The sequence below is a fragment of the Ictidomys tridecemlineatus genome, chromosome 2 (assembly GCF_052094955.1).
Source record: "Ictidomys tridecemlineatus isolate mIctTri1 chromosome 2, mIctTri1.hap1, whole genome shotgun sequence".
In the NCBI taxonomy this organism is placed as follows: domain Eukaryota; kingdom Metazoa; phylum Chordata; class Mammalia; order Rodentia; family Sciuridae; genus Ictidomys; species Ictidomys tridecemlineatus.
In genome coordinates this window covers 201674865-201692863 of record NC_135478.1, presented here as the reverse complement: position 1 = coordinate 201692863, position 17999 = coordinate 201674865, and the positions used below count along the sequence as shown (strand labels likewise).

Here is a 17999-nt window from a genome sequence, read left to right as displayed (position 1 = left end):
TTACAGGTGTGAACCATGTACATGTATTTTACAGTGTGATCAAGGGAGGTTAAGGCAGCCTAATTTCTTTTTAAGGATGAAGGACTGTTTAATAATAATAAAAACCCAGGGGCTGGGGTTGTGGCTCAGTAGTAGAACACTCACCTGGCATGTATGAGGCACTGAGTTCTCATCACCACATAAAAATAAAAGTATTGTGTCCATCTACAACTACAAAAAAATTTTTTTTTAAATCCAGGCAGTTTTTATGCTTAAGCCTTCTCTCATTTTTCAATTTGTGCTACCACCACCTTACTTTAGGTACAACTGAACTGAGGCATAGAAATAGAAAGCTGACTTAAAGTCCAAATTCTAGATACAGAAATAGTAGAACAACAATAAAAGTGAGAAATATTCAGGACAGTTTACCAGAGTTTCTATTAATTTTCTGTTTCAAGTGAAAATTGCTTTACTCTGTTTTGTCTTATTGCCCCCACTTTTTCTCATGTGTTTGGTGTTCATTTTTCCTCTAGGAAATTGAGAATGATTCCATTTTCTTCTTATTTTTTCAAAATTTTCATTCTCCCAGGCATCCATGTCTCTAAATCTATGAGACATTATCAGTGTTTCAAGAAGGCAAAATCAGGATTATCTATCTGTATCTGTAAAATAACAAATGACTTTAGATCAATAAAAGAACATTAAAGGAAAGTGTATGTTCACTTTTCTTTATCTTTTTTTTTTTCTAGTCCTTGATGTTGAACACAGGGCTTCACCCATGCTAGGCAAATGCTCTATACCCCAGCCCTGCCTCCAAATCTTTTCTTGATAAATCGTTTAGAAAACTTTACTCCCATTAATGTTTAGATTGAAAACTTAAGTGCCTAGGTTGTAGGTTGTACCTCCTACCTTAAACTTGAGCTAACTCTGCCCTCAAAAGTGATGGTAAGGTCAGGCACAGTGGCGCATGCCTGTAATTCCAGCGGCTCCATACACTGAGGCAGGAGAATTTCGAGTTTAAAGCCAGCCTCAGCAATGGCGAGGTGCTAAGCAACTCAGTGAGATTCTGTCTCTAAATAAAATACCAAACAGGAGTGGGGATGTAGCTCAGTGGTCAAGTGCCCCTGGGTTAAATCTGCAGTACTAAAAAAAAAAAGTGATGGTAAGGATTGTTGTATGTCCAGCCTCTCCTAGGAACTTATTTACACTTATTACTACATACTAAGTTTTAATGGTTCTTTTTTTCTTTTTAAACTAGGTAATTTCATCTGTGCCAAAGCCTCCAGAAGATGTGCCTACAAATTGTCCATTAAAACAAAGAAGAAGAATATAAATTGCCAGCAGCAATTTAGTATTTTCTAAAGAGAATATTTATTTTATTTTTAGTCTTTTAATTCTTTAAAAAGTTTTATTGCTGGTATTTTTTAATGTACACTTTTTTGTTATTTCATTCAAACTATTATCCAAATACAGTTTCATCTTTGACATATACTTAATATTGCAAAAACGTTTCTTTCCTATAACATTCTCATGTTACAATAACCATATGTAAATCAATTGAAGCAAATATGGAAATTTTATAATACAAATAAACTTATGCAACCAGGATCTGTCTTTGATTTTAATTTAAGTATTGACTTATTCACTTATTGAAAAACTAGAAGTCAGCGTTATCTCTGAATGTCAGTGCTTCAAAATGAAGGCAATTCTGTAAAGTAAAAAGGTTAACAAAAATTAGAACAAAGTTGAAATTAGAAGTTTACACTGTAGTTAGCTTTTAAGAATTTACTTAATCTGTGGCAATCAAAAAACAAATCAGGGAGGGGCTGGGATTGTGGCTCAGCGGTAGAGTGCTTGCCTAGCATGGGCGGGACAGGTTCGATCCTCAGCACCACATAAAAATAAAGGCATTGTGTTGTGTTCATCTACACCTAAAATAATAAATTTTTTTAAATTATTTTTTTAATAATATGGTGCTTTGACTCTCCACCTCAGGATCTTGCCAAATTGTAAGTTCTAATGGTGGTGGGGAGGGAAGATGGGGAGTTGTTTAATGAGTAAAGAATTTCAGTTTTGCAAGATAAAAAGAATTATGGAGATTGATGGTATGTATGACTTTGTGTACATACTCGACACTACTGAACTGTACACTTAAAAATGGTTAAGGGCTAGGGATTTATCTCAGTTGGTAGAGTGCTTCCCTCACATGCATAAGTCCCTGGGTTCATTACCCAGCACTACAAAAAAAAAGGTAAAGAGAGGGCTGGGATTGTAGCTCACCGGTAGAGTGTTTTCCTAGCATGTGTGAGACACTGGGTTCAATCCTCAGAACTGCATAAAAATAAATAAGGGTAGTGTGTCCATTTATAACTAAAAAAAATTTTTTAAATGGTTAAGAAGGTAAATTTTCTGTTGAGTGTATTTTGCTACAATCTAAAGAATTTCCTAAAGGGAGGAGCCATTAAGATAGATTTTCTGTTCTTGAGTAGGTCCTTGTGACTGTAAAGAGTCCAGCTGTGTCCCCATTTCACCAACATACACAATATTTGACCATGATGATAAAGAAAGCTTTTCTTGTGTCAAGTGAGGATTGAGGAGAATAGATTCTGATTCAGTTAGTTTTGGGTGGGGGCTGAAATTCTTCATTTTTCACAAGTTCTTAGGAAATACCATTGCTAGAACAGAGAAGACTCTAGATAACTGTGAAAGATAAACTCTTGGGGAGAGGCTGAAGAATGTTGGGTGTTCGATATCCTAAGTTGTTACTCCAATCCAGTCCATTTATGCTATTGCTCTTTTCACCTATCAGTCTCTTAAAATTGGAAACTTACCTTTTACATATGGCTTTTTTCTACACATTTCCAGACAGAACTAAAATTTGGGGTCTAGGAAATAAACTACAGTAGGACAATTAAGAGAAAGGAGCTGAGATGGATAAGGATAATTTAGCAACATGCAAGTTAATTTGCAAAATCACCCTGTAAGTTATTATAGAAAATAAGAGTTACTTCCTACATTTTGTTTGAAAAGTATAATTGATCAAAGGAAGAATAAGGAAATTTTATGAGCCAAATCAATTACTGGGTTGATCTTTCAGCTCAGAAAATTTGTCAGATTCATACATGAAAATTCTTCTTGAGCACAAATAAAATGGGATGGGGCCACTTTATTTATGATTGCCTGAACTTTAGCAACGGGCTACAGCTACAGAGATCAGAGTCTAGCAAGTACTAATTTCTGACCCTGTTAAAATGTTCCCTCAAGCTAAGCATGGTAGCACACACAGCTGTTTGTTTGGCTGAGGCAGGGGGATTATAAATTCCTGAACAACTTAGTGAGACCCTGTCTCAAATTAAAAAGGACTGGGGATGTAGGCTCAGAGCTAGAGAATTTGCCTGAAGGTGCTGGGTTCAATCCCTAGTACTATAAATAAACAAACAGATAAATCAGAGTGGGCATATAGCTCAGTGTTTGCCTAGAATGTATGAGCCTTGGGTTTGATCCCCAGATATCTTATACACACACATACACAAAAAAAGTTCCCTCATCAAATTGAGCTTTTGGCATTTGTAATATACCTGTGCTGTTGGCAAACATGGTCCAAACACCTCCAACAGAAGTCTGTCTTCTCTCACTGCTTTTTCAAAGTCTGCAAAAGATACCTTGCCATCGTTGTCATAATCCTAGACAGGAAGATGATTTCTTGATAAGTGATATAGAGCCATTTTACATTTTGCCATGGAAAATAGCTGTTTAGACCAAAAGTTTCACCAAGTAAAGCTGTAAATTCACACTTTTGAAGACATTATTTATCTAAATCAGAAGGTACTTATTATTTATGGATACCACTTAATTTTATTCCTATTATTCTAATAGGCATATCCAAGTCACCTTAGCAATATAAAATTTAGCCTTATCCTTAAAATTACACTTGAATTGGGGAAATAAGAAAAAATAGAGGAATTCTATTATTTTACTCCTTTTGTGATGAAATAGGTGAAGCAGAGCAGATTTTTCAAGCTTAATTTTTTTTGTAGCACTTGTTCCTCAAAAGATCTCTTAGTTGGGAGCCTATTGGGTAAAAAGGATAGAAGTGAAGTTGCTTTGTTATGGATCAGGTCACCAGGAGTTACAGCAGTAGCCGCTCAGGATAGACTGGAGTTATGAGATGAAGCCTGCAGATCACTGCTGGGTTTAAGGATGGTTGAGATCTGGATAGGTAGAGGAGCCACCTGAATTGACAGCAGGGGATAAGTCAGTAAAGTTTTCATGACAAGGCTTAGGATATATTACTATATTGTGCAGGTAGGGAATAAGGAGAACTTGTGTGTAGATTATGAGTGCCTTTAACTGATTAATTAAGTTGGGTCAGATGAGATGAGTCCTTGTTTTTTCACTTCTGGGCATGACTTCGTCAGGGTTGCTGAAAGGTTTTAGTTGTAGATGAACACAACACCTTTATTTCATTTATTTATTTTTATGTGCTGCTGAGGGTCAAACCCAGTGCCTCACACGTTAGGCAAGTGCTCTACAATTGAGCTACAATTCCAGCCTGGAGTCTTAATCTAGAGAAAAATTTGAATACATTGTCAAAAAAAGGTTTATTGCAAAAACACTTCCTTGGAAAAAAGAAGGGGGTGAGTGGTGCTGGGGAAGCTACTGTCTCTGAAGAAGTGATCTACACTCAGCCCTTGCAGCAGATTCAGAGTATTTCTGAAAGAAATTTCTGAAGTTTGCCTTAATAGAATCCTTGGTTGCTTTCCTGAGTTTCAGAGTTATGTCAGTGACCTGGGCCAGTGCTGCCTTGGATTCACAAAACCTTACTGTATCCAGTTTAGGGTGACAGTAAGAAAAGTGTAGAAGTCAGTAATGTCCATAGAAAAGAGCTACTATTGGTTTTATTGAAAGATTAATTTTGTACCAGGTTTTCTAATGTGACCTTAGGTAAACCTTTTTATACTTCAGTTTTTGTCATCTGCAAATGGAGATAGGATTGTTTTGAGTATAAAAAGAATCCATACATTAAAGTTCTCTGGAGAGTCTGGTATATATAGTAGGTATTCTGTAAAGGTCAAATATTTTTATTTTTGTTATTTTGTTGTAATGAATACTTAGATAGATTGTAGGGGAGAGGTCATGAAGACAAAATAAAGTGGCACCCAATTTTACATGAACTGAATCTGGCCTCCCCCTAAATTAATGAGGTTTTACTAATAGTAAAATATTTTAAAGAATAAAGTTAATATTTATGAACTGGGATTGTAGCTCAGTGGTTGAGCGCTTACTTCGCATGCGTGAAGCACTGGGTTTGATCCTCAGCACCACATAAAAAATAAATAAAACAAAGTGTGGGAGGCCAAACTAGCACGTGACCACGTTTGTCTCCTCTTCTGATTGGTTTGGCATCTCGGTTACTCTGTGATCTGGTTGCCTAGGTAAGCCAGACAGTAGCCCCGATCTTAAGGGTCCAGTGACTGTGTCTCGTGCATGAGCGTGCCTTCCTACATCCCCATGGCATGGAGCTATGCTCACCTGTTTTTATAATATTACCCCTTGCCCTGTTTGGGTTGGAATGTTCCATGGAAACACCCTTTTTTGTGACCCCTTCTCTTACTCTGCCCTTGGGTGTGGCCTTCCTAGATGTCAGTCAACCTGCTGACAGTGGACATCATGAAGATACTCAGCCCCCTGAAACCTGACCCCTTGCCTCATTTGAATGGCTTCTCCTCAATAAAAGGGGTCAGCACATACTCGCTCTCTCTTTCTGCGGACCCTTAAGATCAGAGGAGCCATCACAGCACCCCCCCCCCAAAAAAAAGTATTTCTGTCTCTTGTGTGGTTATTTCACGCAGCCCAGTTCCCCTGGAGTGACCCCTGAGTGTTTTAGTGGCATGTAACCAGGCAAATGGCGTCCCGAGTGGGCGAAAGGTTTGAGTGTTTAAGTCGCTGGGAAAGCGACAACAAAGATTTAGTGTCCATCTTCAATTAAAAAAAAATTAAGTTAATATTTAGGACTGGGGTTGTGGCTTAGTGGTAGAGTGCTTTCATTCCATCTCTGCTCATCTATCAGCCAGACACTTTTAGATGAGCAGAGATGGAATCATGAGATGAATAGAGCAGAGAATAAACAAAAAGACCTGACGTTCATCAATATAATTTAAGGAAATTAAATTTCTTAAGCTTTATGCAACATCTTCTTGATTGAGTATATGCATTACAGTTTTTCAATCTTACCATTTTCTTCAGTGCTATCTCTACCAATTCTTTTACTCCTTCATAATTCTCTTCTTCAGACGATTGTTGATACAGACTGTTCTTCAACATGTTGAATATTTCCTCTCGAGAAATGTAACCATCTCCATTCAAATAATAAACTTCAAAACAGACTTTTTAAAACATAAGAAGTTTAAAGACTTGGATGAGAACAGTTAAATGTCATTAGTCTTCTCCTTAAATATTTCAACATAAGATACCAAAAGAGAAAAACAATTTATCTGCCATATTATTGCTGTTAGTAATATGGTAGGAAGTTATGTGGTAGGAAGATTTTAGAATAAAGAATCTTTGTTACATGTCTTTAGATATTTTAAGCAATTCATTTCTTTGAAAATTCCATTTAAAATTATTTTTATTCTCTTTCCAGGGTTCCTTTCCCCAAATCCTGATGCCAGAGGAGTAAAACATAGGAAATAAACATCATGCCAACAAGACAGACTGGAGCCGCTATTAGGAAGAGAATTGAGAGACTGTCCTCTTTGTGACTCTAATGTTATTTTTAATAAGTAGGTGGCTTCACGTATAACACTCCTATCTTTGGGCTTGCACTGTCTTCAACCATTTTCCTCTGCTCAGTTGTCTAAAACAACTCTAACAGCAGAGTATTAGTGTCCAGTGGTTAGTGTGTGTTTAACTTAATCCTGTGCCAACCCTCATGTTTTCTTTGATGAAAAGATGAGGAATGGCCTCAAAATAACACATGAACAGACCCACATCAGGGGCTGAGCCCAGAAGCATCCTCAGAAGCCTCAGCCCTGCCAGCTGATCAGAGTTGACACAAGCCTGACCCTTAGCTGCTGTTCTTAGCCTGGGCTGTAAGCCAAAGAATCATTCTAGGGACATTTGAGCATTATGGAACCAGGGAAGGAAGTGATTGGGGCTCTAGGACTGGGGACTCTTTCATGACCTTACAAATAGGCCACCCATTTCATCTGGTCTGTTTTATTTTTTCAAGCTGTCGTGAATAACTTTTGCAAAGTTGTTATAGACAATACTGATTTCATATTTTTAAATGCATAAGCATTCACTACAAAATTGATGATATATATTATTAAGGCAGTAATTCCATCTTACATTTCAACTTTTCTTCAAATGTCCCCCGAAGAAACACTGACAATCCTTTTACCCATTCTTTCACATTTATGGAGTTGTCATTGTCTTTGTCAAATGCAGAAAAGACTAAAACAAAGAAAAAAGAATGTTGGTATGTTGTAATTGAGATGTTTTATAACTTAACTGTGTGTGTGTGTGTGTGTGTGTGTGTGTGAGAGAGAGAGAGAGAGAGAGAGAGAGAGAGAGAGAGAGAGAGAGAGAGAGAGAGAGAGAGAGAATAGATAGAAAAACTCCCACATTGAGGAGGAAAAACGGTTTTGGTCCAATCACCCAGAAAGGGTCAAAATTATTGGAAATGTGTTTTCCCCTATATACTTAAAACAAAAAGTCATTCTGTTTCATGAGAAAGAATGTGCTTCATTTTTTATGTTTTATACAGTCACGGTGGGGCCAAGAAGACAAACAATGTAGCTAATAAGTGACATAATTTCTATTCCTAAAAAACGGTGAAAATTTGTTCCTATGATGCTGGGTAATCTGGTGATAAAAAGTGGTGGAAAATTTGCTCTAAAAAGTTTCCAAAACTTCTTGAAGGTAAATTATTTAAATAATACGCTATTTTAAAAATTGCCAGTGGGGCTGGAGATGTGGCTCAACTAGTAGCGCGCTCGAGTGCGGCCCGGGTTGGATCCTCAGCACCACATACCAACAAAGATGTTGTGTCCACCAAGAACTAAAAAATAAATATTAAAAAAAAAATTCTCTCTCTCTCTCTCTCTCTCTCTCTCTCTCTCTAAAAATAAAATAAAATAAAAATTGCCAGTGAAATCTTGATATTATACTGTAGAATATAAATTAAAATGTTATTTACTCTTTTGGAGATGATAAGTATGTTAATGATTTTGATTATGGTAATTGTTTTACAGGTGTATACATATGTCAAAACTTACAGAATTGTTCACTTTAAAGATCTGTTACTGAAACTAATTGGATTACATTATTTCTTATTTCAAGTAATATAATTTTTGATTTCTAATGAAGAGTCATTATCATTTTTATACTGATACATTCTCCATTTTTTTGAGGAAAAAGAGGTCAATGAATAATTTGTCTATAATATATAACCCCCAAAACATCATGATTAAAAGCCACAAGATGCTTCTCTTTTGAGAAATGGTATTGCTAGCTTATTAATTTATTGATGATTATTTCTCAAAGCTATACAGCCATGGAGATATGAAATTCTGAGTGAATTTGTATTAAAAAAAAAAAGCATCTTTGGGGCTGGGGTTGTTGGCTCAGTGGTAGAGCACTTGCCTAGCATGTGTGAAGCTCTGTTTGATCCTTAGCACCACATAAAAAATAAATAAATAAAAAATAAAGGTATTGTGTCCAACTAAAACTAAAAAAAAAGGCATCCTCACAAATGGATGAAATTGAAGGATATCATGTTAATTAAAATAAGCCTGACACATAAAAATAAGTAATATCACACATTTTCTCTCATATGTGAAAACTAAAAAAAACCCCAAATCTCAAAGTAGAAGAGATGCTATATTTGGGAAGTGGATGGTATTGAAAGAAGGAAGGGTGTAGGAGGGAGAGCAAGAGGTTGTAGAAGGGGTGGTGGTAGACATGATCAAGGCACAATATGTTCATTTATGAAAGTGTCACAGTGAAATCCATTCATTTGTACAATTAGTATGAGTTAATTATAAAAAATTTTAAAATAGTAGTTTTTAAAGAAACCATCCTCATGGGGCTGGGATTGGGTTCAGTGGTAGAGTGCTTGCCTAGTAAGTGTGAGGCAGTGGGTTCGATCCTCAGCACCCCATAAAAATAAATAAAATAGGGCTGAGGATGTGGCTCAAGCGGTAGTGTGCTCGCCTGGCATGTGTGCAGCCCGAGTTCGAGCCTCAGCACCACATACAAAGATGTTGTGTCCGCCGAGAACTAAAAAATAAATATTAAAAATATAAATAAATAAATAAAATAAAGATATTGTGTTCCTACAAAAAAATGTAAAAAAAAAAAACCATCCTCACAAACAATTACCTATTTGGCATTGAAAAAAGTTCAGTCTATGATGAAAATTGAATACATATTATGTAGTTTCCATTCAGATTGACATGTTTTAGTCTGTTAATGACTTCTTACCCCTATCCATCAATGTGTCATCAGTCATTCCAAATATGTTGTGCAGGATTCCTCGAAATTTGTTATGATCTAGCCCAGTATTTCCAGATTTCCCATCAGTTTTTCCCACCACGCTGTAAAAGAGTCTTATGAGACATTCTACTTCACTTCTTTTGACTGTAAAGTGAAAATACAAATACAACTTAGATTTAATCATTGAATTATTTAACCTAATTAAATATATTTTACTAAGCTACTATTTTATTCCTTTAATGCTAAGTAGTCTGAAGATAGGGGGGAAAAGAATGATACAGACTTCTTAAGAGCTTACACAATAAAGGTGGGCCTAACTCAGAAATTCTTAAGAGAGTATGTAACTGCTAAATTATGTAATATAATGATCACTAACACAGACATGTAAAGAAAGTGAAATTGGTTTGGTGAGGGGAGTTGGGCCATTTTCTTTCTTTTTCTTCTTATTTTTTTGAGAGAGAGAGAGAATATATATATATATAAGTTTTCAGCAGACACAACATCTTTCTTTGTATTTGGTGCTGAGGATTGAACCTGGGCTGCATGCATGCCAGGCGAGCGTGCTACCACTTGAGCCACATCCCTAGCCCCGAGTTGGGCCATTTTCATGGGAGAAGTAGACTTTGAACTGGGCCTTGAAGGATGTATATAGTAATTTATTTAGGAAGAAGTGTGTTGAAGGCAGTAAGAAGTGAATTTTATGGAAATTGAATAACAGTTAATAAAAGAGGTAGAATTAGGGTTGAGATTGAACATGTCTTAATGGGAGTTGGGAAGAAGTGATAAGGTAGCAGAGGATTGGCTGATGGGAGAAGGGCCTTTTTTTTCCTTCTTTTTGATAGCAGAGATTGAACTCAGGTATTTGACCACTCAGCCACATCCCCAGCCCTATTTTTTATTTTATTTAGAGACAGGGTCTCACTGAGTTGCTTAGCACCTCACTTTTGCTGAGGCTGGCTTTGAACTTGCGAGCATCCTGCCTCAGGTTCCCTAGCTGCTGGGATTACAGACATGCACCACCGTGCCCAGCGGAGAGGATGTAGGGGGAAAGACACACTCATACATTGCTGATGGAGCTGCAAATTGGTGCAACCAATCTGAAAAGCAGTATGGAGATTCCTTAGAAAACTTGGAATGGAATCATCATTTGACCCAGCTATCCCACTCCTTGGAATTCAGATACTTAACAGCTCCTGTCCCTAACCCATTAAGTCTAACCTCTGGATTCACAATTCTGACAGTACATCAGAATCACCTGTGTATTTCTTCAAAACAGCATTTTACTAAGTCTGGAGCAAGAACTGTGTATGTGAATATTTAAAAACTTCAGGTTAAAAAGGACAGATCTGGTGGCAGCATCTCAGGCTCCCTCCCAGTTTTTCTGTCCTTATTTCCACCTTCTTGGCCAAAGCCCTGTCCTGTCACTCCACTCCTGGCTTCAAGACTTCTCACTTTTCTCCTTTGATACAACTTTGCCAGATGAATTTTCCTAAACCATTTTGACTACCCCTGATCTCTTGTTGCAAAATATTTACTGGCTTAACCCCAAAATTCTCAATCCCTGGGATATAACAGTCAACTGAGCCCTTGTTTAAAAGTTGATTCTTGGGCTTACTGTTAGTAATTCTGATTTAGATCTGGAACAAGTCCTAGGAACCTGCATAGTTAACAAGCATGGGGCAGAGAAGGGGTAGATTCTCTGAGGTGGTCCAAAAATGAACACTATGAGAAATACTGCTCCTGTTCAACAAATATTTTTCCTCCCTTTGGTAGGAGTGATCAGAGATACATTTCACAATATATATGATTTTGGTAAGGTATCTGATAAACTCTTTCATTCTTATAGATATCTAGCACAATGGTAGGCTCTCAATAAATATTTGCCAAGCAAATGATAAAACACTGTCACTTGTAAATGGAAGTACTTGTCAAATTCAGGACTTAAGTTGGAGAGGTGAAGGAATATGTGAAATAAGAGTCACTTCTAGATGCCAAATGATCAGTTAAATAAAGCAACATGAAATGATTAGGTTTTGAAAGTCCCCAGTGTTATCTAATACCTGGAGTGAAAATTTGGAACACTTCTAGAGACTCTTAATACATCTAGGGTGGTTTTACATTTTCAATTAAAACCTTTTTGATTATGATGGTATAGTTAATCCTGTAATTATTATATTTAGTTATGCTTGGAATAAGAAGTATAGTCAGGCTTAACTATAGAACATGTAGGCCCAGCATACAATGAAAAAGCAAGTCTCTTGTTCAGAAACTGTCAGCAACCGAATATTAAATTATAAATGGGGCCCAGTGAGAATGTACAGTTTGCATACCTGTGAGGCCAAACCCTTGAAGTGATTATTTACCTGTTTCCCCCACTAGATTTAAGGTAATTATTTGGAAAGGGAAGTGTTGAGAGCCACAGCCGAAGGGGCCCCAGCAAACTGAGATGTTGAGAGCTTCATCTGAAGGGGCCCCAGCAAACTTCTAGCTGCCAGCAAACTTCCAGCTACCGGCTGATGATTGGCTCACAGTGGCCCCAGTAACATCTAGCTGATTGGCTCCTCTTCGGTGATGGTCATTGGGGGACTTTTTTGGCTCCGCCCATGTGACTCAGCCAATCGGCCTCAAGAGCAGGAGGATTGTGGGAGGTGGTGAGGCTTGTTTTTGTGTGAGAGGCTTGTGGGAAGCCAGTGGTGGCAGTTGGGCTCTGAGGGTTTTTCCTGAGGAGCTGTGTGGTGTAGTGTGTGGTTCTAAAAATAAAGTTCGTTTCTTTTGACAAGTGGCTCCTGAATTGTGCCCAGCCAGACTGTGGCAGGGAAGAGAATTATTTGTGCCTCCAAAGCATCACCCAATGAAGCTTTCTGAAATGTTTTATATTTGTGCTTTTCAGTTTGGTAATTGTCACCCACATGTTGACCCATGAAAAGTGGCTAGTGTGATCAAGAAAATGGATTTTATTTTAAACCGGTTTTTACATGTAAGTAGTCAAAAGCAGCTAGTGACTACCACATTAGTCAGTGCAACTCTAGAGAGCAGAATAAAGATTAATATGTACAAGTTATATTAGCTCCAGAACATAAAACATTCTAGATCTGTCTGAAAAAAAATTGATATTTGCTGTGTGGGAACAATTTCCTTTGTGAGGTCAATGGAGGTAACTAGCTTTCTGAGGAGAGTCGCATGGTGGAAGTTGTATGGACTAGAAGAGTCCTTTTGGTCAATGACTAAATTATGAAGATTTCCACTTGAGGTCTAAAGTAAAGCCCAGGAGAAATCACTTTAACATTTTGCCAAATGGGACAATTAGAATTTTGTACATCAAAAGAAATAATAAAAAGTCAATCCCGCTGAGGTTAAGATAATTACTCCCATTCCTACCCACTAACAACAAAATTTCAGTCACAAGACCAGTGTCTATCCTGGTGTCAACTGCAGTGAGTCAAGAACTGAGCTAAATTTAAGGAATCTTTATTGTGCACTTACTATGTGAGAGCAAGCTACATAGAAAGAGCACAAGGACTCTCTGAAATGCTTATCAATAAGGTTAATTTGAGAACTAAAGATAATATTTTAGTGTAGTCTACAGCATCAGATTCAACATCAACTTTGCCAGAACCAGAAAAGTACACTAGCTAACTTTTGATAAAAAGATCTAATTTTGGTTTCTAGTACTGAAAAGTAGGAAAATATCACATACCCTATTGGGTTTGTGCTTAAAACTTTAAGATGCAGAGTAATACTCCATTGTGTATAAATGCCACATTTTTTTTATCCATTCATCTATTGAAGGGCATCTAGGCTGATTCCATAATCTTGCACACAAAATCATAGAATTTGGAGGGAAATGGATGGCATTAGAGCAGATTATGCTAAGTGAAGCTAGTCAATCGTTAAAAAACAAATACCAAATGACCCCTTTGATATAAGGGGAGTAAACAAGGACAGGGTAAGGACGAAGAGCTTGAGAAGAAGATTTACATTAAACAGGGATGAGAAAAGGGGAGGGGAGGGGAGGGGAGGGGAGGGGGGATAGTAGAGAATAGGACAGACAGCAGAATACATCAGACACTAGAAAGGCAATATGTCAATCAATGGAAGGGTAACTGATGTGAAACAGCAATCTGTATACGGGGTAAAGTTGGGAGTTCATAACCCACTTGAATCAAACTGTGAAAGATGATGTATTAAGAACTGTGTAATGTTTTGAACGACCAACAATAAAAAAAAAAACTTTAAGATGCTTAATATAAACCACTTAGTACAATGTCTCATTAAGGAAAAGCTCAGTAAATACAGGTTATTTGTGATCAGAGTGTAAAACAGTTAACTATTCATTCAGGGCTTAAGTTTTTGCACAGGAATTAGTGTCAAAAGCTTTGAGAAAACGAAGGAATCTAATACCTTCTTTTTTTCAAATACAGTACTATGAGATATGGTTCTGATCAAGTATTATATATTCCTATCCACAGATTCCAGCAGTTGCTTTCAAATAACAAACTATAGTATTCAACATATGGCTAGCAGACATTGCTAAAATAACTATTATGGGGGAATTGGATTTTAAAAATATGTAAAACTTCCTTTTTAAAAAATATTTATTTTTGGTTGTAGATGGACACAATACCTTTATTTTATTTATTTTTATGTGGTGCCAAGGATCGAACCCAGGGCCTTGGACATATTAGGTGAGCATTTTACCCCTGAGCCACACTCCAGGTCCCAAATTTCCTTTTGAATGTTCTAAGACTCAGGCTCCATTAAGAAAGAAATGACAGGGGCTGGGGGTGTGGCTCAAGCGGTAGCGCAGTCGTCTGGCATGTCTGGCATGCGTAGGGCCCGGGTTCGATCCTCAGCACCACATACAAAGATGTTGTGTCCGCCGAGAACTAAAAAAAAAAAAAAAAATATTAAAATTCTCAAAAAAAAAAAGAAAGAAATGACAGTATTTATTATACTCAGCACTGGCTAAATCTACAGAACAGATATTAAGCATGTAATATATGTAAGCAAGATTGGTAAACAGATCCTTAGAAGTGCCTGAGAAACTTCAATCATATAAATCCCAAATGGAAAACTGAGTTAAGACTTCAGTGGAAGTTGTAGGTGGTATTATCCTGAGGTCATACAAGATGCAATGGACGTATTCCATAATGAGACTGAAATAATGAGTCTGTGGCCGAAATTAAGTAACTTCATGAATGTCTAACAGATTGAGAATTATCAGTCAGGACTTTCAGTCATATCCGAGAAACAAAACTGTTAAGATTCCTTGTTAAAGTTGATTCACGGTAAGGCTTAAAAAAGTGTTACATTGAACTAGCTTTAATAAGCAAATATTTTCTGTGTGCAAAGTACCATGCTGTTTTTTCAAATTATTTTTATTAATTTTGAAGTAGAGCAATCATTCGCCATTGAGTTTTGTGCCAGAAAATTCAGGGAATTGGCCAAAGTAAACCTTTATACTTAAAAATTTTTCATTAAATTTCAGTATGACTAAAATAAAATCAGTTCTTAGTTGTCAGATAACCCTTTCACATGATGCCATGTAAATCCTCAAGCTCTTCTTCTCACATACATTTTAGGATACCCAAAGGTTAAAATATTTTGTTAAGTACAGTATAATTGCTTAATTGCCTATTTTTGATAGCCAAAATAGTACATAGAAGTAGAGGGAATCTATTTTAGGTTTACAAAGCACTTGTTAATGTCCAACTAATGTCTATTGATATTTTAATTTGACAGAAGCAATGTTCAGGCAGTATAGGATGTCTGGTCAGTACTTACAGCTCTTGACAGTTTTACTGATGGGCTCCACCAGTTTCTTCAGAACCCTCTGGTTCATGTTGACTGTGGCTCCAGCACACGATAAGATTCCCCAGATAGTCAAGCTCTAAGCCTGGGTGTCTTGAGTTACACTGATAGCAGAGGTCACTACTCCAATCTCAGCACACAATGTGACCATGGCAACTAGCCAGCAACCAAACAAAAGGTTTCTAAGCAGTTGAAAAAAAATATGCAACAATGGTTGCAACCACTTGGGATATATGCAGGAATTTCATTAAGGTTATTTTGATCTGAAACGTTATAGTAATTCTAACATCTTTTCTTTTGGGCTAAGTATCACTTAAAGTTGTATTTCATATTTTTGCCATTTATATTATCAGCACAAATTGGAAATGTTTTTCCACTTTATTTGAACATAAAATAACTTAAGATTACAATGAGCTTATTAAGTTGAAATAATTTTCTAGGGCATCAACATTTCCCTCAAAGGTTATAAGCTCCTTTAAACTCTAACCAAGCACCCTTATGAAATCCAAAGGAGAGGCTTCAATCTGGGAGCTTCTAGGATGTAAAAACCCACTCTCATGCCTCCTATTTAGTAGACCTGACTGATTAGCTAGCAAGAAACATGGTTAGGACAAAGATGAACCAACTCGTATGTCTATTATAAAATCCGCGCTACCTACTAGTCTATGGTCTGTTGGCCTTCACTGTAGTAAGGTCAAGAAAATGTACTAAAACGATTTCTAGAATTTTGGATGCAATATTCTTATGGTACTAGAGATTAAACCCAGGGCCTCACAAATGTTTAGACACACACTCTTTATCACTGAGCTATATCCCGAGCATATCCCCAGCCCTAAAATACAATATTCTTACCAATTTGGGTAGGGTGGGTCTTAGGGATTAAACCGAGCCTCATGTGCTACCACTGAGCTATACCCCCACCCCCTTACTAGATTCTTCTTCTTCTTTTTTTTTGAGAGAGAGAAAATTTTAATATTTTTTTTTTTAAAGAGAGAGTGAGAATTTTTTTTAATATTTATTTTTTAGTTCTCGGAGGACACAACATCTTTGTTGGTATATGGTGCTGAGGATCGAACTCGGGCCGCACGCATGCCAGGCGATCGCGCTACTGCTTGAGCCACATCCCCAGCCCAATATTTATTTTTAGTTTTCGGCGGACATAACATCTTTGTATGAGGTGCTGAGGATCGAACCCGGGCCGGGCGCATGCCAGGTGAGCGTGCTACTGCTTGAGCCACATCCCCAGCCCCCTTACTAGATTCTTAACATTAAAATTAGTTTTAAGCCAGGGCATCAACATTTCCTTCAAAGGTTATAACCTCCTCTAAACTGGCCAAAGTAAATCTTTACACTTAAAAATTTAATACTTAAAAATTACATGACTGTAATCCCAGCTACCTGGGAGGCCTTGGCCCTAAGCAATTAGTGAGACCCTGCCTCAAAATAAAAAAGGTCTGGGGATATGGTTCAGTGATTAAGCACCCCATCTTCAATCTCAGGTACAAAAAAAAAAAGTTTTAAAACAAGGCAAATAATTGGGGGCTGGGGGCTGTGTTCCTAAAATCTTCCTTCCAAAAATACTAGATGGATGCTCATAAGTTTTAAGTTAAAAAAGTTCAAATAGCAGTTCTCACTTGGCTTCCCTGAGGTTAGTCTACTGTTTACAATGAAAAGATAGAAAATTAATTTTTAACACATCTTAAACGAAAAAAAAAAAAGAATCTGTATTCTGAATAAAATAAAATCAAGACACTCTAATGGTACTTCAAATATCTAAATACACTGAGGGCAACCAAGGAAATTCAAAGTGACTAAAGTAAGTAGCACTAGTATAGAGCCAATTTTTCTATCCAGACACTCATCAATTTCTGGCAGTTATCCAAGTACCATTATCGAAACAACATGCCTTGTGTTTGTACAATTGGTGTTCAGTTACTCAAGAAAGACAAAGCGTGGTTTGTGGAAGGAGGAAGAGATATTATTATCCTGTACATTGTAGTTAACTATGAAATAAACATAACTGACAGCATTACTCTGTCAAATACTCTTTCCATACGTTACTGGAAGACTGTTATTAGAGAAACAATGAAAAAAGGTGTTTCATATTCAGTAAACAGAATCTGCAAAGTATAGTTTTTTATCAAATCACATTGTTCCCTCTTCCCCAGCCTAATGAACAGCTGCTTCTAGTGGGACAGGACAGTTATATTCTGGACCAGTCTATAAAGCTATGCTTCTATATTCATAGCAAAACTAACAAACAAATGACCTAATAAATTTTTTTTTGGTACTTTCATTAACAATTTTCTTTTGGAATATGAAATGCTGTTCAAAATTTCTGTGTACTTGAGCATAGATATCTTTTGACAGTATGCAGTCTTAAGCACAAAATCTAAAGGAATTTTCTAAGAAATATTACTTTTATAGTTAAAAAACTTGTGGTTCTATCTTATCTACCTACTAACCAAGTGGTATTTATCTTTATAACTACCTATGACCCAAAGGGAGATAAGAACACAGCTATTTTTAAGTAAAATAGCTATTTATTCAGCCTCCTCATGCCAAAATGTTCTGTGCATATGCCACTATAATTAGCATACCCCCTGTAACAGGCAAAACTGTACATCAAATTATATTTCATATTACTTGATTATATAAAAATGTAAAATGAAAGTGATTTATCAATTCCTTTTAACATTCCTAATAATTCA

At 36.8% G+C, this 17999-nt stretch overlaps 2 protein-coding genes across 6 annotated transcripts in view; one reads left to right on the top strand and one right to left on the bottom strand.

Moving 5' to 3' along the window:
* The window catches only part of Rbm48 (RNA binding motif protein 48), an 8543-nt gene extending 6956 nt beyond the window's left edge, over positions 1-1587 (top strand). For all 4 annotated transcript variants that reach the window (XM_005340540.4, XM_040291496.2, XM_040291498.2 and 1 more), the window contains one exon: positions 1238-1587. In XM_005340540.4, coding sequence (XP_005340597.3) covers positions 1238-1312 — 75 coding nt within the window. In that variant the 3' untranslated portion in view covers positions 1313-1587. The remainder of the gene's footprint in view (positions 1-1237) is intronic.
* The window catches only part of LOC101971097 (calaxin), an 18948-nt gene extending 1288 nt beyond the window's left edge, over positions 1-17660 (bottom strand). Inside the window, exons 1-5 of one of the 2 annotated variants that reach the window (XM_078040431.1) lie at positions 9466-17660; positions 7330-7434; positions 6214-6365; positions 3558-3662; positions 1-1687 (exon numbers count right to left, since the gene is read on the bottom strand). The exon at positions 1-1687 is cut by the window's left edge and continues 1288 nt beyond it. In XM_078040431.1, coding sequence (XP_077896557.1) covers positions 1637-1687; positions 3558-3662; positions 6214-6365; positions 7330-7434; positions 9466-9661 — 609 coding nt within the window. In that variant the 5' untranslated portion in view covers positions 9662-17660 and the 3' untranslated portion in view covers positions 1-1636. The other variant, XM_078040430.1, reaches the window with a different exon arrangement.
* Positions 17661-17999: the final 339 nt, after the last annotated feature.